This window comes from Peromyscus maniculatus, chromosome 7 (genome assembly GCF_049852395.1).
Source record: "Peromyscus maniculatus bairdii isolate BWxNUB_F1_BW_parent chromosome 7, HU_Pman_BW_mat_3.1, whole genome shotgun sequence".
Classification (NCBI taxonomy): domain Eukaryota; kingdom Metazoa; phylum Chordata; class Mammalia; order Rodentia; family Cricetidae; genus Peromyscus; species Peromyscus maniculatus.
This window is the reverse complement of record NC_134858.1, coordinates 120,756,090-120,778,783: the sequence shown is the minus strand read 5'-3', so window position 1 is coordinate 120,778,783 and position 22,694 is coordinate 120,756,090. Positions and strand designations below refer to the sequence as shown.

At 41.3% G+C, this 22,694-nt stretch overlaps 2 protein-coding genes and 1 pseudogene across 6 annotated transcripts in view; 1 reads left to right on the top strand and 2 right to left on the bottom strand.

Annotated features, from left to right (window-relative positions):
• The window catches only part of Kiaa1143 (KIAA1143 ortholog), a 30,940-nt gene extending 11,392 nt beyond the window's left edge, over window positions 1-19,548 (top strand). The window contains exon 4 of one of the 2 annotated variants that reach the window (XM_042281945.2): window positions 19,203-19,548. In XM_042281945.2, coding sequence (XP_042137879.1) covers window positions 19,203-19,422 — 220 coding nt within the window. In that variant the 3' untranslated portion in view covers window positions 19,423-19,548. The remainder of the gene's footprint in view (window positions 1-19,202) is intronic. The other variant, XM_016009058.3, reaches the window with a different exon arrangement.
• Znf35 (zinc finger protein 35) lies at window positions 229-9,070 on the bottom strand. Of its 4 annotated transcripts, none has more exons than XM_016009054.3 (5): window positions 8,797-9,070; window positions 6,896-6,968; window positions 6,349-6,660; window positions 4,966-5,104; window positions 229-1,669 (listed from the first exon to the last, which is right to left on the bottom strand). In XM_016009054.3, exons 3-5 carry the CDS (start codon window positions 6,535-6,537, stop codon window positions 423-425), a joined length of 1,575 nt encoding a protein of 524 aa, XP_015864540.1. In that variant the 5' UTR covers window positions 6,538-6,660; window positions 6,896-6,968; window positions 8,797-9,070; the 3' UTR covers window positions 229-422. The 4 variants fall into 4 exon arrangements, with proteins under 4 accessions (XP_015864540.1, XP_042137877.1, XP_006990861.1 ...); XM_042281943.2 differs by having other exon boundaries at window positions 8,723-8,853; XM_006990799.4 differs by lacking the exon at window positions 6,896-6,968.
• On the bottom strand, window positions 11,874-12,832 carry LOC143274090 (uncharacterized; annotated as a pseudogene).
• Window positions 19,549-22,694: the final 3,146 nt, after the last annotated feature.

Genomic DNA, 22,694 nt, shown 5'->3' with positions numbered 1-22,694 from the left:
GAGTACTGAACAAAAACTTTTCCCCAAATAAGCTCATTACATATATATTCATCAGGACCCATTCCTATAAAAGCCACAATCCATCTGCTCCCACGCCACCCACAGTGCATGATTTCATCTGATCTCAGAAGCTTAGCTGGATTGGCACCAGTGAATATATGAATAGGAAGAAAAAGAGCCCCGTTCCATTTCAAAAAACATGACTGCTTAAAAACAGTTAAAACAAAGTTCTTGGCTTTTAGATGTTTAAGTTTTATTTTCTTTAAATTAGCCTCTGAAATGCTTGTGTCACTTTCCCTTCCAGAAAAGTAACTTGAAAGGGTATAGGCTTTGTTTTACCAAAGGGAGAATAAAGCAGAACAGAGGTGCCTACTATTGGGAGCAGTAGGCTATGACCAACAGCAGAGAAATACCCTTTCTTGCTACTCAACAAGATGGGTTCTGTGGTGTCGCATGAGGTGTGAGTTAGAAATGAAAGCCGCACCACACTTTGCACATTCATAGGGCTTCTCCCCCGTGTGGGTTCGCTGGTGGACAGTGAGGCTCGACCTCTGTCTGAAGGCCTTACCACATTCGTTACACGTATAAGGTTTTTCCCCATTATGGATTCTTTGATGAATGAGTAGGTATGAGCTACAAGTGAAGGCCTTCCCACACTCATTACACACATAAGGGAGATCTCCACTGTGAATTCTCTGGTGGACAATAAGGCAAGAGAGTTGACTGAAGGCTTTTCCACATTCACTGCAGTCATAAGGTTTCTCTGCAGTGTGAATTCTCTGATGCACAATAAGGTGAGAAAAACAACTAAAGGCTTTCCCACAGTCTTTACACTCATATGGCTTCTCACCAGTATGGCTTCGCTGATGCACAATAAGATTTGCACTCTGGGTAAAGGCTTTGCCACAATCATTACAGGCGAAAGGCTTCTCCCCAGTGTGGATCCTCTGATGGACAATGAGGTTAGAGCTTCTAGTAAATGTTTTTCCACATTCATTGCATTCATAGCATTTTTCAGTTATATGGACTTTCTGGTGCCGAGCAAGTTGGGAACTATAACTGAAGGCTTTCTCACATTCACCACACTTAAAGGTTTTTTCTAAGGAGTGAATTTTCTGATGTACAGTCAGATTTGAACTCTGAGTGAAGGCCTTCCCACATTTTGCACAAACATAGGGTTTTTGTCCAGTGTGGATCCTCTGATGCACAACAAGGTTTGCACTCTGAATGAAGGCCTTCCCACACTCATGACACTCAAAGGGTTTCTCCCCAGTGTGGATTCGTTGATGCACAACAAGGTTTGCACTCTGACTAAAGCCTTTCCCACACTCACTACATGTAAAAGGCTTTTGCCCAGGCTGTATTTTCTGATTTTTAGCTGGACCAGAACTAAGGCTATATTTCCTCTTAGACTTCCTAGATTTCTGGTCTTCGTCTTCTCTGAAGCTTTCAGACAATGGACAGTCTTTCATGGTTACTTTTCTTATATCTCTTTTTTCCCTCTTTATTTTCTGCCTTTTTAACACATTTCCCTTTTCATAAGATTCTCCTAGCTCAGGTCCTTGAAGGTCACTTTTCTGGATTCTTCCTAAAATCATGGGGTGCTCCTCTGCTTCATCACATATCTCTGTTTTAGGAACCAGTAACTGTAGGTTCTTGGTTTCAGTACCTGTATTAAGAAACAGAAAATAAAAATGTTAGTTTCCCCTGGCCTAGAAAAAGAACAGGCTCATCAAGGTCAGAATAAATAACTCTTATATTTCCAAACAGACCTCATCAGAGGGGAATACCACACTATTCTAGGTTCTTCTGCTATGTCTGTGCCCTGCCACACATTTCCTTTCATCAGATTCTACATTCCAATATGAGTGTCACCTATAAAGCCATGTGCTGAATGACTGGCCCCTAGCTAGGGGTGCTTTGGGGGAAAGTTATGGAAACTTGAGGTCCTGGTCCCTGTTCATCATGAAGTAAGCAATCTCATTCTCCACATAATCCTGCTATCATGTTCTGCACAAACTACAGTGAACTGAAACCTGTTATCTGAAGCTAAAAGAAACTTTTCTCTCCTTTTATCCGTCAACAACAACAAACACTTAGTTCAGAGTAACAGGCCCAAGCTCTAGACAACACTCCTGGTAACCTGAAGACAAGTCTCACAACTCTGACTAGTTATGAAGGATAATAGCCCTGCCTCAACTTAACCTTTTTCTCTTGAGCTGACCAGTTCATTATGGAAAATCCCTATCCATGAAAGACCTTCCAACTTAGGTTTGTTGTGTGTGTGTGTGTGTGTGTGTGTGAGGATACTCAATAGCAAAGGAAGGATAAAATCTGGGCATGGGGACATAAACCTGTCATCCCAGCACTTGGATAGCAGAGGAAGGAAAACTGCTGTGAGTCTGAGGATAGCCTGGTCTACAGCAAGTTCCAGGACAGTTGGGGTTAAACAGAGAGACTGCTTAACTCAAAAAACAAAAAACAAAAACAAAAAAACAACCCACTAAGGCTGGAGAGATGGCACAGCAGTAAAGAACACTGCTCTTCCAAAGTACTTGGGACTTAAAACAATGCCAAGTAAACATTCCATCACCAAACTACATCCAGAGACCCATTAAGTTTTTATATCAATATCTTTCTTCCTTTCACTCTTTTTTCTTAGTGCAGAGGACTGAATGAAATTTGTTATATATGCTCTCTACATTTTGAACTATAAACCTAACAATCCATTTCACTTTTTTCAAAAGAGATTTGGAATCTGTATGATGGCTTAGCTGGTACAACTCCATGCTACCCAACCCTGGTACCCATGTGAAAGTGGAAGGGCAGAACTGACTCCACAAAATTGTCCTCTAACCTCTATATGTGCATTGTGGTGTGGATGCACACACACATATACACAGTAAATAAATAAATAAAATTTAATCAGAAAAAGATCTCAGGGGGGTATAACAGTATTCACCTGTGATCCTAACATCTAGGAGGTAGAGGCATGAAGTTCCTAAGTTCAAGGCCAGTCTAGACTACATGAGACACTGGCTCAAAAGTCCAAAAAACAAACAAACAAAAATTTGAAATCTATGTTGTTGGCCCTCTGAGCTGGTTTTTGTATTCTTGAGATACGAAGCATATAATACCACCTCCCCAGCTACCCACTGAGACATTTCTGACCTATCTAAACATATTCCTAACCCTCATTTACAGGTCACTCCTGCACAAGCAGGATTCTTCACAGCCAATCAAGACTGGTTTCATGGGCCAAGTATAGTGGCACAAACCTTTAATCCCAGCACTTTGGAAGGCAGAGGCAGGTGGATCTCTATGAGTTCAAGGCCAGCCTGGTCTACATAATGAGTTTCAGGACAGTCAGGGCTATGCAGAGACCCCTTGTCTCAAAACAAATCAAATCAACAAACCAAACCAAACCAAACCAAATGAGCAAAAACAATAATAATAAATGATTTAATTAAGTGAGGATAACATATTACTGTTTTCAGTCTGTGATGTCTCTTACAATCAGTAAAGCTGAACACTTCCATCTGCTTTTTGGATTCTTTTTTTTTAAATTTTTATATATTTGAATTACCCCACCCCATCCCCTTTTAAAAAACATTTGTTTGTATGTATGTGCACACACAGCACAGTGTGCATGTGGAGATCGGAGGACAACTTGGAAGCTGGTTCTCTCCTTCTATCATGTTTTGATCCCTTGGGAGTGAACTCAGGTCAACAAGCCTGGCAACAACTGCCTTTACCACTAAGCTATCTGATAGCCCTGAATTAATTTTTTTAAATCTTTAAATCATTTTTCATACTAATGATCTGTTATAACTCCTCACATGTAGAAGGCATTTTTTGTTTGTTTTGAGACAGGGTCTTACTATGTAACCCTGGCTGGTCTAGACCAGCTATGGTAGACTAGGCTGGCCTCAAACTAAGAGAAACCCAACCACCTCTGCCTCCAGAGTACTGGGATTAAAGGCCATGATACCAAGCTAAAGGTACCTTTTAAGAATTTTTAAATTACATTTATTGGGGGATGGAGGTAGCATGCCAAAATGCACGTGTAGAGGTCAGAGGTCAATTTTTGGGAGTCAAAATAGTGCTTTTCTTTTCCATTATGTGGGTCACTGGGATGGAACTTAGATCATCAGTCATCTTTACCTGTTGAGCTATATCACCAGCCCTAAAGGTATTTTTTTTTTAATGATTTTATTTTGTGTGCATTGGTGTTTGGCCTGCACGTATTTCTGCATAAATGTCTGATCCACTGAAATTGGACATACAGACAGTTTCACACAGACAGACAGCATGTGGGTGCTGGGAATTGAACCCCAGTCCTCTGGAAGTGAAGCCAGTGTTACTAACTGCTGAACCATCTCTCCAGCCCAAGGTGTTTTCTTTCTTTTTTTTAAAGTCTTTCAAAAAAAAAAAAAAAAAAAGACACTTAAGACTGAGGATATTAACTCAATTGGTAAAGTGCTTGCCTAGCATGTACGAAGCCTTGATTCTAATCCCCAGCACACATACACTAGGCATGGTGTCACATGCTTGTAATCCTAGCACTTGGAAGATGAAAGCAGGATTAGAAATTCAAAATTCAAAATTCAAGGTTAATCTTGACTATATAGTGAGTTTAGGGCCAGGCTGGGATATGAGACCATCTCAAAAAAGAAAACAAACAAAAAAAGCAGAGCATACTATACTTCACTTGCAACTTATAAATAACCACAAAACACATGAAGACATGGGTTTACACATGTGCAGAGATATGAAAAGTGCAAGGAATGAGCATGATTAAAAAGTGAAATTGAGAATTTACCTGTTTGGTCTTCAGACTGTATAAAAAAAAGCTACTCACTGTGGCAACCTTATGGGCAGCTCTTTTCATACTATGTGATGTAAGAAGGAAAACCACTCACCCACACATTTTAATGTGACTGAGATCAGGGAGCTGAACTTTACCTAGCAGGGCTGGGTTCCCATGATGCTCCAGGATTTCACTCTTGGCCAGAGTCCCTGGTAATGAGTAGCTCCCAAGGGGTGCAGCAGCCTCCTGTGTTGCTTTTAGGACCACTGCCATGTCCCAGAACATTTTCTGACCCTAGAAACAAGTGGGCATAGTTTATGAGGGGACTGAAGACTGAAACACTGTGATTACAGCGTTGCAGATGAGAACACATTCCTGGAGGTCACAAAAACTAGGTAGGAGTCTTCCCCAACTCCCCAGGAGACCTGAGTGGAGAAGCTAAGCTATCACTTTGATGATTTTTTTTTCTTTTAAGTTTTTTGAGACAGGGTTTCTCTCTGTAGCCTTGGCTACCCTGGAACTCACTCTGCAGACCAGGCTGGCCTTGAACTCAGAGAACTGCCTGCTTCTGCTTCCCGAGTGCTGGGATCAAAGGCATTCAACAACACCTCTAGCCTACCACTTCGATTTTTAACTCACTGAATTATACAGCATACATCCTAATCTGTTAGTGCACCCTAGCTTAAACAAGTAGGGATCATGGCTTTAAGAAGCTCAGGTGATAGAATGCTTGCCTTACACCACAGAAACTAGGTGTGTTGCCACAGACCTGTAACCGTAGCTTGTGAGAAATCACTGCAGGATGATCAGAGTTTTAAGGTCATCATCTTTGATTAACAGGGAGTTTGAGGGCTGCACTTGGACAGATTTTTCAGCAGAATTTTCTGGGCCCCAAAGATCAAAACAACTAAGGTTCTGATCATACACTCATAGAGAGCTCTGGGAAAACTTTTGAATGAACCTGGACTGAGTTTGAAACCACTAAAGGCAAGCCAAAAGTATGGTGATCAATTCCCTTAATCCCAGCACATGGGTAGTGAAGGCAGGAGGCTCAGGAATTCAGTCAGGCTGAGCTATTTGTTACAGATGAACAGTATCTGTAGCAACATCCCATGTAGCAACATCCCAGAACTCCTAAACCCATGTTACACTTTAAGGAGACCCCAGGTGGCAGACTTTAACCATGGCAAAGCACTGGAAAGAACTGTTAAACTCTGAATGAAACACTTCACTTGAAGTGTTTGTAAAAACAAAAACCTAGGTCTTATTCCTCAGAATCTGGTCTGATTAGAACAGACTATAATATGGGAAACAAGATATTGTAAAGCTCCCCAAGTTCTATGCAGCAATGGTTGGGAGTCAGAGACTTACAGAACAGTACTATAACACATCAATTGAAGAGAACATCTCACTATGTTCCAAAGGAATAAAGGTAAGAGCCCGCATCTAGGAAAAAAAAAATCTAGATTTGGCACTTGAGTGCCTCTGAAACTATTTGAGATCTGCATTTCTCTTCCTTTCCCCAGATCATCATTTACCTTTTCCTCCTCTTCTGATACATCAATGCTTAAATAAGGACCTTCCCCGGGGGCCCAGACCTTGACATTCTCAGAGCACACTTGTTGACCGGATGCCTGACTTATACTTTCATCCTCATCCTCTTCCTTTTTCACCTTCACTGGGCTCCAAGAGGCTCGGCCCATAGTCTTTTTCAATTCTGCAGTCATCTTCTCTGTTCAATGGGGAGTCTTTGAATAGCTGAGGAATACCCAACATTGGCCACACCCTATCTAATCTTCAAGTCTCCAAGGCTTCTGAGTTTCTTCCCAGTGCCAAGATGAGTACTGTTCCTGCAAAACCAGAAAACACAGTTAACACCAAATATAGCTTTGTATGGATAACACTCAGCCCATTAGTTGATGTTACCAGCTCCTGGCTAGTGGCCACAGTAGAACAGTAATGGTCTGTTCTCCTTCAAATGATAGGGATAGGTTGTAAACACATATGATTACAAAAGAGATATATAAACCATTTTTTATTTGATTAAAAATTAACAATTTGCCTGGTATGGACCATGGTACACACCTTTAATCCCAGCACATGGAAAGCAGAGGCCTCATCTACATAGGCCATCCAGGGCTGCATAGTGAGATGCTATCTAAAAAAAAAGAAAAAGAAAAGAAAGGAGGAAGAACTAATATATTAACTATAAAAACTTTAAGAATATGGAAAAATATTAGGGAAAATTCCAATCCAGTGATAATTATTTTACTTATAATTTGTGTCCCCGACCCCCCACCCTACCCACCACTTCCCACCCCCGCATGGGGACATGTATTTTTAGAGTAAGACTGGTTTTTGTTTTGTTTTTTCTTTCAGAGCTGAGGACCAAACCCAAGGCTCTGCCACTAAGCTAAATCCCCAACCCCTAGACTGATTTTTATTATTACTATTATCAACATTATTATTATTTTGGTTTTCTGAGACAGGGTTTCTCTGTGTCATTTTGGAGCCTCTCCTGGAACTCACTCTGTAGACCAGTCTGACCTCGAACTCAGAGATCCACCTGCCTCTGCCTCCTGAGTGCTGGTATTGAAGGCATGCGCCAGCCCCCACCCCTGGCTGGACTGATTTTTTGAAACAAGGGACATTACAAAGATTTATTACTAAAAGAGGAAAGAATGATTATCTCAAAGGGCATAATTACTAGTATTTTTGAGGGTTTTTTGTTTGTTTGATTTTTGTATTCCTCACATCTTCCAAAATGTTTTAAGACCAAATATTGGTCTTAAAACAAAATTATCCATGTTAACATTGTTTATCCTTATTTTTAATTGTTGCACAATAACCTGTAATTTTCAGTCTTTCTGATGGTTATATAAACATAAAATTAAATCGGTCTTAAACATATACTTATATCAACACACATACAGAGTGACCAGACTGGGTATAGCCTAGTCCCCTACATATGCTCTTTCGTACTGCACTTGCACATCGTTCACCACGCTGTACTGGTGGTTTTTGCTGTTGTTGCAAGTGGTGGGAATCATGCATCCTAGACAAATGCTCTTACCTCTGAGGTACACCTCAGCCACAACCATTTCTTGACTCAGTTTCACAGCAGCCTTAATAGTCTTTCAATATATAGAACAGATAAGACATATGCCTCATTCTGACAGAGTCCTCTAAATTTACTTAACCTACTGTTTACAACCTTTCTTTAATAATCATGGGCTTTACTGCTTAGTTTGGTAATAGCTGTTTCCTGTACAAATCATTCTTTTGTCCTGTTGCATTATTCCTTTAGAGTGAACTGTGAGGTCACTAACCTATTGTCAAATTGCTTTCTAAAACACCACATAAAGTCAGGTACACAACTACTAATTAACAGGACCTTTATATCTCAGATAAGCTGACAGAAGGGTGTGTGTGTGTGTCTGTCTGTGTCTGTGTCTGTGTAAAATAATCTACTTTGTTTTAGTTGGATATAAGGAGATTGATTTTGTTTGCTTGGTCCTATTCCTCTTTGTTTCTGTTACTAAAAACTGGTGCTAATTTTTACTAAATACCCTTTTGTACCTTATGGAGTAATCATACTCATTTTTCCAACGTTAACTTTATTTCACACACTGAATTTTCAAGTAATGCCACGCTTTTCACCACAGCGCCAATCATAATTCTCCCCGTGATGGGGCTAAGTTTCCCTAGCAGAAAAGCCTTTGAGACTTCGTTCCCCTATGTGCACATGCTAAGTTGTCTATTTTGAGTCTTCTGGACAGACTCCCATGGGCCTCGCGTCCCAGCAGGCCCGGAGCCATCTGGACAGGCCTCCCTCCTCCCTCTCGGCGGCAGTCCACCCCCACCCCCGCGCCTGCCCCCCTCCCCCGGGGGGGGGGGGGCGCCCCGAGCTACCTCCCGAGCCCGCGAGGCGATGGGTCGGTGCAGAGCGATCCTGCCCCTCTCCCCGCCCGCCGCGACCCGCTCACCACGGTAGCCCAGCACGCCAGCGCCAGTTTCTCGGACTGAGACTATAGAGCCTCTCTGCAGTAAGCGGGGAGAGAACAATGACCGGACAGGAAGTGCCTCGGGAAGGGCTTCCGGCTCCCCAGACGACAGGCCGATCTCTCTAGGAATCTAGGAGGTCCTCCTCCTTGGTGCATTTCCGAATAGTGGTGAGATTGAGGAGAGCTGGGATTAGCGGGCAGGGCAGGGTTATTCTTGTAAGGCACGCACCTACACAGAGCTGCCAAATAGAAAATCCTGGGAGATTGTAGAAAACATTTTAATTTTCAAATTAGCGAACGGTATATAAAAATTGAAGGAATGAAGACCCTTATCATTCATCTGGACAGTATTTACCTTAATTCTCAGACTAATTAAGGTCAATTTTGGAAATTATAAACACAAAAACGCTTTATTTCAAGTATTCAATATGTATCCCTTAAGAACATTCTCCAAATAACACCATCACTGCCAAAAAGAAAAATTACAATTATTCAAATTCAGATTTATTCAACTGTCTTAAAATATTTCAAAATTGTTAGGAGTAGTGGTGCACACCATTAATCTCAGCACCTGGGAGGCAGAATCTGATGCGCTGAAGGTTGGCCTGGTCTACATAGTGAGTTCCAGGTTAGCTAGGGCTACACAGAAAGACCTGGTCTCAAAAATAAAAATCAGGGGCTGGAGAAATGGCTCAGAGGTTAAGAGCACTGGCTGTTCTTCCAGAGGTCCTGAGTTCAATTCCCAGCAACCACATGGTGGCTCACAACCATCTGTAATGAGATCAGATGCCTTCTTCTGACCTGCAAGTGTATATGCAGACAGAACACTGTATACATAATAAATAAATTAATTAAAATAAAATAAAATAAAAATCAAATCTAACAAAAAACCAAAACCAAGAAAATCCACAAAATTTCAAAATTGCTCTCCACCCCCAAATTAGCGTCACAGCACTACAGTTATGGCTTTTTGCCTTTCCTGGAAATCACTCTGTAGCCCAAGCTGGCCTCGAACTCACAGGGATCTGCCTGCCTCTGCCTCCCAAGAGCTGGAATTAAAGGCTTGTGCCACCACCACCCAGCTCAGTTATGGCTTTTTAATTTTGTGTGTTTGAAATGATAAACGCACAAGTTGTCAAGACAGCACCCTTCATTCAGATCCCCTCAATGGGTAAATCTTAAGCAATCTTACAATATCAAGCCAAAGATTAGTGGCTCACATCTATGATCCCAGCTCTGGAGAGGCTGTGGCTGGAGGGTCACTATGACATTGAGACCATCTATTACATGGTTAAGTATTCCATAATACATGTATACCAGATTAAATGGGTGCTGGGAATTGAGCTTGGATCTCTGAAAAAGCAGTATAGAATCTGAACTACTGAGCCTGCTCTCTAGCACCTATTTTTAATCTTTTGAAACAGTTTTTATATTTATATGTAAGAATGTCTGTATATGTGTGCCACATGTATGCAGGTGCCCTAACAGACATCAAGAGGGTTTCTGGAGCTAGTGTTACAGGTAGTTGAGACCAGAAATGTGGCTGTTGGGAACCAAACTCAGGTCCTTTGCAAGAGCAGCAAGGGCACATAACCACTGGACCATTTCTCCAGCCCCACGCTTTATTTAATGATTACTTTTTATTTTTTATGTGCATTGGTTGTTTTGCCTGCGTGTATGTCTGTGTGAGTATGTGGAAGTTAGACAGTTGTGAACTACCATGTGGGTGCTGGGAATTGAACCAGAGTCCTCTGGAAGAGCAGCCAGTGCTCTTAACCTCTGAGCCATCTCCTCAGCAATGCCCACCCACCCCCAGCTTTATTTTTAAAGTCTATTCTTTAGAATTCTACATTCAAATTCCTCTTACACAAATGAGTATCTTTGTAGTAATTCTGACACAAATTTACATCATGCCATGTACTCTGACCTCATACCTCTTTCATCAACTTTGTTGACAAGTGAATTATTTCACAAAGTATTTTTATGAAGTTCCTTTCACTTACCCCTCATGAAAACGTGAATGAAACAAGCATTATGAAAGAAACTCTAGGGGCTGATGTAATAACATCACATAGTACGGGAAGAACCAGAATCCAAACCCATGTCTTCCTTTCTAAATTCAGTGCTCTTCCTAGGTTTTTCTCAGGCAGCAGACTCTTCCCACTCAATTCCATATCTCACAACTCTGGATCACACTGTTAATATAGATTTTCTGTAGTATCTATGCTATATTTAAAAATATATGATGCAAATGTTAGGAACAATGCCCAGTTTTTAAATTAAAAAAATTGCTATTATTTACAACTTCACCATTACCTTTTTATGAGACAAACTTGATTTCTTCAGAGCCTTAAAATGCTTCAAAGCCTCTTTCCAAGGTCAAAAAAGACTATCTCTTAATTAGAATTTAGATTGTTTTTCTAGATGTGGAAGTCTAAATAAAGTCTCTTCAACTTGTCCATGAGAGTGGTCATGAGTTGTTTTTTGTTTGTTTGTTTGTTTGTTTCCCATTAAGAGCTAGGTGTGTCCAACAGTGTCTTATGGGTTTTCATTGCTGTGAAGAGACACTATGACCACAGCAACTCTTACAAACAAAACATTTAATTGAGGTGGTAGCTTACAGTTTCAGAAGTTCAGTCCATTATCATCATGACAGGAAGCATGGCAGTGTGCAGGCAGACATGGTAATGGCTACATCTTGACCAGAAGGTAGCAGGAAGTCAACTGACTGTCACACTAAGGGAAGCCTGAGAAAAAGAGAACTCAAAGCCTGCCCCAACAGTGATACACTTCCTCAAACAAGGCCACACCTCCTAATAGTGCTACTCCTTTTGGGGGCTATTTTCTTACAAGCTGACACAGTTATTTCCGTATGATTGCATTTCATTTTACATATGACTGTATTTTTCTTTTTTACTGTTTTGGAGTTCAAACCCAGTATCTTATGCATGCTGGTAAGCACCCTTATACTGAATCTCTCTCTCTGGGACTCATATTTGCAACAAAAATAATTCTTCCACAGTATGAATTTTTTTGTTATAGGTGAAGTCTTGAAGTCTGCAAGAATTCCTTTGTGGACTCCACACATTCACAGTCTTTTTCATGTGTCAGCTTTCTGATGTACAGTAAGGTTTTTTTTCCTTTGCCTAAAAACTTTGCTACAATCATTACACCCATAGGGTTTCTCCCCTGTGTAGATTCTAGCATTTCTCATACTCATAAGGTTTTTCCCCGGTATACATTCTCTGATGTACCACAAAGTTTTTATTCTGACTAAAATCTTTCCCACACTCCCCACATTTATAAGGTTTCTCTCCACTGTGGATTCTTTGATGTACCATAAGTTTTTTTTTTTTTAATTAGAGCTAAGGACCTTTCTGCATATATGACATTCATAAGTTTTTTTCCCCACTGTGAATTCTTTGATGTTCAATAAGGTTTCTGTTGTAGGTAAAGCCTTTCCCACACTCATTACACTCAGAGGGCTCCTCAGCAGTGTGGATTCTCTGTTAGGCTATCAGGTTTGAGTGGTAACTGAAGACTTTTCCACAGTCATTGCACTTGTAGAATTTTTCCCTTGTGTGGATCCTTTGATGCTCAATGAGGCTTTTTTTCAGAATGAAGCACTTTCCACATTCATTACATTCATAGGGCTTTTCACCACTGTGGATTCTCTTATGTTCAATGAGGTTCCTGTTTGAACTAAAAGCTCTCCCACACTCACTACATTCAAAAGGCTTTTCTCCAATGTGGATTCTGTGATGTACAAGCAAGCCTTCCCAAAGTCCTCGAATTTGTAAGCTTTCTTCTGGGTAGGGAGTTTCTGATGGACCATGAAACTTTTGCTCATAATAAAGGTTTTCCCACACTCTACACATTCATATGGCTTCTCCCCATTATAGAGTCTCTCATGGTCAAGAAGGTGTCTGTTGGATCCAAATACTTTACCACAGTCTTTGCATTCATAGAGATTCTCTCCAATATGGAAACTTTGATGCTAAGTGAGGCTTTTCTTCAGAATAAAAACTTTCCCACACTGATTATATTCATAGGGCTTTTCTCCATTGTGGAGTCTCTGATGGTCAAACAGGGAAGCACCCTGAGTAAAGGTGTACCACAACAATTGCATTTGAAAGGTTTCTCTCTGCTGTGCATCCTTTTATGGTCAATGAGATTTGACTCAGAACTGAAAATCTTCCCACACTTCCTACAACCAAAGTTTTCTTCTCTGTGTGGACTCAGCAGAGAAGGCTTTTGCTTCTAATGAAAATTTTTCCACATTCCTTACACTTTTAAGGGTTCTCTGCACTGTAAAGTCGCTGATGGTCAACAAGGTAGGTGGCTTAAGCAAATGTTTTTCCACATTCATCATATTTATAGGGATTTTTTCCCCCCAGAGTGGATTCTCTGGTGCAGAATAAGGCTCTTGAGAATGGAAGCTTTTTGACACTTGTTGCATTTATAAGGTTCTTTCCCTTTGTGGGGCCTCTGGTGGTCAATAAGGTAAGCATTCTTAGAAAACCTTCCCACATTCATCACATTTATGTGATCTCTCCCCTGAATGGAGTCAGAGATGTATAAAAAGGCCTGAGTGTCTGTAGAAGCCCTTTCCACACTCCTTACATTTATTTGGTTTCTCTCTGGTGTGAATTCTCTGGGGGTTTAGAAGATAAGCACTTTGAGAAAATGCTTTCCCACATTCATTGCATTTGAAAGGTTTCCCCCCAGAATGGTTCCGTAAGTGCATTAGAAGGCTTGAGCGCCAAATAAAGCCTTTTCATTTATGAAGTTTCTCACCAGTGTGGATTCTTTGATGGTTCATAAGATGGGAGATTTTACTAAAATGTTTATAACATATATTACATTTATAAAGCTTTTCTTCAGTACCTACTAAACATCCACAAGTAGCTCAATCCAAGGTCAAGTTTTCTTCAAATTCCCTCCACTCATTTTTCTTGTGGGGTCTTTTTATTCTTCTCATTCACAATTACAAAGGGAACATTCCTTCACTATATCTGCTTTTTCCTTGGTTTCATTTTCTAACTGACTTGTTAAAACTTGCCATTTACACTCTTTCAAAATCAAAGACATGGGAAATATGTTCTTGAAGTGTAGATGAAATTCTAAACAGTCTTATACTCTGGTTTCTCTTCAGATCATATAAATCTTTTGCCTTTTATTAAACAGTCTTAGTAAATATCGAGGACTATGGGGGTCCAGCCCCTCGATAGTCCCCGCCCAGGGTCCAGGAAGAATCTACAACCAGCTGATAATTAATCTTTGATGAAAAGAAATGAATCTATGTACACGAAACTCCTTAGTCCATATACTTTACTATTCTGTGACAGTTATAAGCTTATATTCTGCTCTCATATTTAGGTCATCTTTACCTGATTTCTCTCTACACTTGTCTGCGATCCCCTCTAAGTTCTACCTTAATTCCTTCATCTAGTTCTGCCCCTTCTAGGTTCTCATCCATCTTGTTCCTTCCCATATCATCTCCTCTCCCGTCTCCTTCTCTCTCATCTGGCTCTTCCTCATCTTCCATCTCGTTCCTCTAGTACTCTCCTGTAGCCCTTCAATCTACTTCTTCCCCATCTCAGTTTGTTCCTCTCAAGTTCTTACCCATCTAGTTCTTCCATTCTCTCCTCCTCTCTCTGTCCTCTACTTTACAGTTATATATCTCCCCAAAATCACAATCCTCCCCTCCACCCAGGACACTCAGCCTGAACTTCCTCAGGCAGTGATTGTCCACTATCAGGATCAAATGGAGGGTTGATAAGAATTACAAAGAGGGCCGGGCGTTGGTGGCGCACGCCTTTAATCCCAGCACTCGGGAGGCGGAGGCAGGCGGATCTCGGTGAGTTCGAGGCCAGCCTGGGCTACCAAGTGAGCTCCAGGAAAGGCGCAAAGCTACACAGAGAAACCCTGTCTCGAAAAACCAAAAAAAAAAAAAAAAAAGAATTACAAAGAGGGGCACTAGTTGTTAATTACCATTTGTGACCCAAAGGGGAAGTGACCAATGAATTAACTAAAAGCTAAATATGGGCTATATCTAAGAAGAGGGATCTTACGTGCACAACTATAATCTTAAATGTGTTTGGTAAAATATGTTAAAAATCTATAAGTTGCTAGGTCAATGGGAGAAAATAAAACTGTCTTCTTTTTTCCTGTGGATCCTATCTGTCCAAGCTGTCTGCCGTTTTTCTGCAGGGTGGGGGAAAGCATGCTCAGTCTCTAGGCAACCTGTGTACAGGTATAATGCTCTGGTGATAGTTAAAGGGAGATCTGGAACTGGAGGTAAGATTTGGGAAAGGAGGAAGTTTAGCTTAATTAGCACATCCACCAGGCCTTCTCAAACAGGTAGCCTGGATGCTTAAGTCTGTTCTTAGAGAGTACAGAGGTATCTCTGATAAGGTACTTTCCTCCATCCGGTGATGGACCTGGCCGGATGCTACCAATAATGATAATTACAGGGAGGCTTGAACTGGGAGTTCTGGCTGAGCATAGCTGTTAGCACAGAAGGTTATCTAAATATTCCTAGAAGTGGTTAGGTAAGTAGTTAGAGGTCTATAAAGTTAGTAAGGCTGTAAGAAAGGAGGGGTCTGAGCTAAATTGTGTAAAGCTATTACTTAATGTCTACCTGACCTAGGCGGTGTCCCCTTGTGGAATTTACCTTAAGTCAGGAGACTCGCCTGTGGGTTGTTATCACTGTTAATCCTCAGAAATTGGGTGACCACCTGAGTGATGTCTCCTTTAGTCCTTGAAAGTGGCTAGGGGAGATATCTGATTCCAGAGAAAGCCTTTCCTGAGGCTGTTCTCCAAATGCCTGGAATGTGTATGTGTAGAGAGTGATCAATCCACATTGTTAGTCCTTCTTAGGGAAAAATCAATTGGGAAAACTATGAAGGCACACATGATTTTCATAACAGAATAAAGCTGATATATAACAAGCCAAGTAACACCAAAAACTCCTTGGGATTTGGCTTCCTCTGAAGGAATTCCCTGATTGCTCCAGGTAGTGACTTTGCCATAACCAGCTGAGTTCTTATGATATTCCTGTGGCCCGCAGCAAGTAAATAAGAAACACAGAGCCAAATACAGAGGAAATAGCCAAAGAGATCAGAGCAATTGCCATGACTAACTTTAGCTTACCACCAGAAGTAGCTTCCCCAGAGAGATTCTTCCTGTCTGACTTGTCTTTTTATTGCCTTTCTGTTTCATCTTCTAATTGGCTCTAAACCCAACCACATGATCAAGATAGCCTCAAACTCACGAGTTCCCTGTCCATCTGTCTCCTAGGCTCTGGAACTACAGGGCAGCACCACCATGACAGTCATTCTGTCTCTCAGTCTCTCTCTCATCTTGCTATGTAGCCCAGCATAGTACTGAATTCACAGTTCTCCTGTTTTAGATTCCCAAGGGCAACTATTGCAGGCATGTGCTATGACACCTAGTTTGAGAATGAAATCATTAAAAGGCTTAAAATCATGCTTTAAGGATACATGCAGCATGTGTTTATTTACTCATTTTTGCAATGTAGGGATGGAACCCAGGGGCTTGCACATGCTAGGCAGGTGATCTATCAATGAGGATATACTTTAAAAACATTTTTTAGATTTATTTATTTCTATTTATTTTATGTGAGTGGATGTTTTGCCTTCATGCATGTCTGTGCACCTCATGCATGCCTAGTTCCCACAGAGGCTGGAAGAAGGCATTGAATCTCCTGAAACTGAAGTTACAGATTGTTGTTAGCTACCATGTGAGTGCTGAGAATTGTGATACCTCAGTAAAACCCCCCACTCTATCCCCTACAGACAAAGAGAAGCTTAAACCAGGATTCCTAAGTGTAGATAAGAACTTTGACCCCTTTTCCCCAGGCAGCTGTATCTGCTACAGGGACTTTGGAAAACAGTCAGGATATTAGACCAAAAGACTGAAAAGGGAGGTGGGTTAAAATAAATTATATGGTCTGTGCCTTTAAGAACTAGCCTCACAAAGAAAGGGGAGCACTCCTTCCAACCTCCCTGCTGTGAATGAGAGATTTAGAAGAGCCTCCCTGGAGACTTGTAAACTTAGAAAACACCTTACTTTTGCATTCTGTACCTAAAGTCTCCGGTAGCGGCTTTGGGGATGTGATCTAGGCACAAGACCCTCACTCTATTGTCTCAAAAAGGGGGCCTTAGACAAAGATATCTCAATATAGTTGTAAAACTCCTGACAAGGCAAACAGACAAGCTAGAATAAGATAAAGTCTAGGCCCGGGAAAAACTGGACCAATCAAGGAAGGACCCGTACTAACCCCCTCCCCTCTAAGAAATTTTATGGGTTTTGCCTATAAAAACTAACTTCCCCAAGAAAGAGGTACTCCTCCCTGCCTCACTGTATTGGGTGTAGGAATGAGTCCCTGTCTAGACTTGTATCTGCAGAATAAACCTTGCTGTTGCATTCTGGACATCCAAGGTCTTCGGTGGTCTCTTTGGGGGGTCACAATCTGGGCATAACAGAATCAAACCTGAGTCCTCGGGAAGAGTAGTAGTGCTCCTAACCACTGAGCCATCTCACCAGCCCCTCAGGGATATACTTTTATATGTATATAAAAAGGAGAAAGTTTCACAAAACGGAGGTACAAAGCTGAATGCCACACTGACAGGATATTATAAATGGACCAATAAACATTTCTCTGGGGACACTTCTACATGCCTGTGTATGAATGCATGTGGAGGCCAGAGGTCAGCATCAGGTAAGCTTCTTCAATCATTCTTCACTTGATTTTCTGAGACAGGGGATCCCACTGTACCTGGAGTTATAAATGGTTATAAGTCGTCATATAGATGCTGGGAATGGACTCTGGGTCCTCTACAAAACAAACAAAAACAAACAAACCAAATGCTCTTAACAACTGAGCCATCTCTCAAGCCTCAAATGTACTAAACTCTAAAAAACATTTTTTTCTAAGGCTTAAATCATAAACAACACTGAAAAGAAAACAAACAGAATAAAAGAAGCACAACATTTAACAAAGGAAAAGCAGTTATATCAAAGAAAAATGTAGAAGAGGAACAAATAGGAATAAAATGACCAATACACATCTAAAGAGAATAATCAGAAAGGAAAAAGAAATTCCTATTGTACATTTACCTAATAAAGGCTTAATTAAACACCAGTAAAATCACAAGCACTTACAGGGAGTAGATCCTCTTGTGCATTTTTGGGGGCTATCAAATTGAAATTTCACTGGTAAAAAGCAGTTTGGTAATATGCTTCAAAGTTTAAAATTTAGAGAATATTTGAGCTACCACACTATCACTGCTGAGATACTGAAGAACATATTTTCATAATTGTAAAACCACATGGTGTAAATTGCTATAGACAATAAAATTAAAAGGTTGCTAGATACAAAATTATATGAAATAATCAGGTTTTAATCAGGCATGGTGGCACACACTTTTAATCCCAGCACTCAGGAGGCAGAGGCAGTAGGATCTCTGTGAGTTCCAGGTCAGGGTGGTCTACACATAGGACAGCCAGGGCTACACAGAGAGACCCTAGCTCAAAAACAAAACAAAACAGGAAACTAAAATAATAATAAGTAAATAATTTTAAACAAGGAAATGACTAATTTACTGTACAAATTAGGTGGTAATAAAGAATTGAAAAATGTAATAACATGAGATCAATTTTATAAATCCACATATACTTGAACAGTATAAAAATAGTAGCAAGGATGGAAAATCCCAAATCCATTTTAAAAATGAAAGATAATCAAATGTTTACAGTTGTCTATTATTTCATTTCCCAAAGTGCATGCTACATTTATAATAATAACGATGATGATGATAACCACAACAGAAGGTTGATGAACTGCAGGTGAGAATTATGGGAGGGGGATGGGGACTGAGAGATGGCTCAGTGGTTATGAGAATTATGGAAGAGTCCTTACCTAAAGAGGTCACATTCCCATAATTCTCCAGCATCACATCCCAGTACAAAGCCCTCTGAATTGGACCCAGAAATGCCCATTCCTCTAAGGTGAAGCACACTGATACTTCCTCAAACATGACCAACTCCTGAAATGACAAGTACATGTGAGACCACCTTATCCCATGAGCTCCCCTCACAGAAAGACATCTTTTACTTCATGCAACGCCATGGAATGGGGAATGGGCATTAGGGAGAGAGAAGGAAACCTCAAAGTCTGATTTCACAGCACAGACCAACATTTCATGGTGGGAACTAGTAGGGCACTCCAGCATGAGGAAGGAGATGGCCATGTCAAAGCACTTAGGAAGTGCAGACCAGAAGAACAAAGGTGCAAACCTCATCTGGGGCTGGGCTTTAGAAGCATAAGTACCGTTAACTGATTTCTTGCGTTCTCTTCCTAGGAAAGGGGAGAAACTTCAGGAACAGGAGACTCTGAGGAGGGAGAAGCCATACGTGAGAGATGATTGCTGTTCTTGTCTAACATCTGCTACAAACTGGCAAGCAAGAAAGACTCAGAGCTGTCAGACTCAGGCAGCTGGACGGAGGAGTGCTGTGGGATGTTCTGTATGTCAAATGTGTTGCTCTGATTGGTTAATAAATAAAACACTGATTGGCCAGTAGCCAGGCAGGAAGCATAGGTGGGACAAGCAGAGAAGAGAATTCTGGGAAGTGGAAAGCTGAGGCAGAGAGACACTGCCAGCCGCTGCCATGACAAGCGAGATGTAAAAGTACCGGTAAGCCACAAGCCACGTGGCAAAGTATAGATTAATAGAAATGGGTTAATTTAAGATAGAAGAAGTAGATAACAAGAAGTCTGCCACGGCCATACAGTTTGTAAGCAATATAAGTCTCTGTGTGTTTACTTGGTTGGGTCTAAGCAGCTGCGGGACTGGCAGGTGAGAGAGATTTGTCCTGACCTGGGCCAGGCAGGACTAGGAAAACTCTAGTTATAGAGGAACCCAGGAAGAGACAAGGGATAGCTGTAGGAAGAGCCAAAAAGGACTAGTATTTTTAGGGATTCCTACACCTGGCAGAAGATGCAACTCCTGGGAGTGGGAGATGAGGCACAGAAAGGTCCTGGAGAGGTGGATACCTTGTGGAGGATCCTGGATGCTGTATACCATTGGCTCATCAGAGGTGGGAGAAGGTAATGCCATTCCTTGAGTACCCACCCTTTCTTGCAGAGCATCAGGGACTGGACAAAGACTGGGACATGGGACCAAGCAAAATCAATGGAGCTGGTTTTTGTACTTTTAGAAAATGGACGCAACTACCATGGGCCTCTTTCTGCCATTAATCTAGATCTATGTGATCAGAAAGACCTCCCTCAAGAAGGAACATCAAACAACAATGAAGCTTGGCTCTGAGGAGGTGGTCAGAACCATGGCAACAGATGCTGGTCCTTCATGTGGGCTAAGGAGGGCATGAAAGCAGGAAGCACTAACTAAGAGCATGGATTTAACTTCAGACCTTGTTTTAGATTACACTCAGGTTCATTCACACATCTGCCCACTTAGGCCTTTAACTAGCTCTGCTGTTTCACTACAGATAACACGGGAAGCTGGGCGTGATGGCATGTGCTCATACCCCTAGCACTTGGGAGGCTGAGACAAGAGGACCTTCAAAAGTTTCAGAACAGAGTAGAGTACATAGTGAATTCAAGGCCAGCCTGGTCTACACAACAAAACATCTCAAAACAAGAAGTAACACTGGAGGAGTGTCTACACATCTGGTTTGTCTTCCAGCTAGCTATAAAACCTAAAGCAATCCAAGGAATGCTTTTCTACCTCAGTTTCCTTATGTCTTAAAAGAAGGTCGATTAATAATCTATAATTAGGTATATGATGTGGTGGTAATCTAATTGTACTGAAATGTGATTTTGATTGTATGTTAATAAATAAAGTTGCCCGGGGTCAGAGCTATTAGAGCCATAGCAAGAGTGTGGCGGTGGTGGCACACGCCTTTAATCCCATAGATCTCTGTGTGTTCGGAGATACAGCCAGCATTGGAGACATAGGCCTTTAAGACCTAGGGAGCTGTACATTCAGACAGTGACGAGGCAGTCACGTGTTTGGGTTTACAACCAATGAGAAGGCAGAACAAAATACTATAAATAGACGAACAGACAGGATATAGCCTTCTTTCGGGAAGCTGGGACACCACGCAGGAGGAAGGGTGAGATTTTAGCTCTGAGCTCTGACCTCTCAGCTTTCTCTTTTACATTGTTTCTGTGTTTCTTATTTAATAAGACTGTTGGATACATCTACATCTGGCGCCCAACGTGGGGCAAGAGTTTCTACCTGGGCTGGAGAGATGGCTCAGAGGTTAAGAACAGTGGCTGTTCTTCCAGAGGTCCTGAGTTCAATTCCCAGCACCCACATGGTGGCTCATAACCATCTGTAATGAGATCTGGCTCCCTCTTCTGGTGTGCAGGGACATATGCAAACAGAACACTGTGTACGTAATAAATAAATAAATGAATCTTAAAAAAAAAAAAAAAAGAGTTTCTACCTAAAACCTGAGAAAAGATTCTAAAATGGAGCTAAAAACAGCTTCCTAATTGTCTCTCTCAAATGAGCAGCAGCTGCCGGTTTGAGCTACTGGCGGGTTCCTAGCGTGCGAGCTTGATCTGCAGTATGGCGGGAATAAGGCCTCTGCAAGTGGCACATTAATCTGCGTGGTGGATTTAGCCTTTGCTAGTACAAAACAAAAAAAGAGGTTTCTGGGCTACACGCTGCTTGGATAAAAGCATAGACCCACGATGGCTCCCAGAGCTGGCGGAAAACGTACCACTGCCATGTTGGGAAGCTGAAGGGGGCAGAGCCAGCAGCCACAGCGCTGTTTCAGGCTTAGAAGGCTACAGTTTAAAGCAATAAGTTCGCAATAAGACTGATTCAGATGAAATAGTTTATAATGCATGAAAAATGTACGTAGGCTTGAAAAAAAATACTGTTATATAAACAATAGTATCTAAAAATAAAGTGTTTAAAAAAACAGTAAAGGTAATAAGCTACGTAAAGATGGCTACCACACAGAGAATCTGGATTATGTTCTCTTTGATATTTGTAACTGAAGAAAAACATTTGCTTGCAAAAGCTGTTGAGTTATGCCAAAATGTATATTTTAAAGGTACCTTGACTTCAAAATTTGGATGTAAGGATATGTTGCTTTGGAAAGGAGGCTCTGTTTTTGTTTCTACAGAAAGCCAGAGGCTATGGATTTGTTCCAGATTAAGATACATCAGGTTTGACCAGCCAAGACCACCTGAAAGGTCTCCCATGACACCATGGCCCAGATGATCCAACATCCAGAATCGTTTCAAGGCAACTGGCTCAGACAATACAGCCTCACGGACTACTCCATGATCCTAAAATTTTCTTTGTGTCCCCATAAGATACAGTGCCCCCCCCTCCAGCAGGAAGTAGTAAGAGAAGCTACGCCCAAATTCCCAAATATACCAAGCTGGCTTTGGAGATGTGTAAAAGTTAAAATCTTCCTTTTTAAAAAAAAGAAAAGGGGAAGTGCTGTGGGATGGTCTGTATGTCAAATTGCTCTGATTGGTCAATAAATAAAACACTGATTGGCCAGTGGCCAGGCAGGAAGTAGGTGGGACAAGGAGAGAGGAGAGTTCTGGGAAGCAGAGAAACTGCCAGCTGCCACCATGACAAGCTGCATGTGAAGACACCAGTAAGCCACAAGCCATGTGGCAAGGTATAGATTTATGGAAATGGATTAATTTAAGCAATAAGAACAGTTAGCAAGAAGCCTGCCACGGCCATACAGTTTATAAGTGATATAAGCGATTTATAAGTGATTATTTTATGCGTGGATTGTGGGACTGCGGGGCTTGGGGAACCTGGAGAGAAGCCCTCCAGCAACAATATGATTCTATA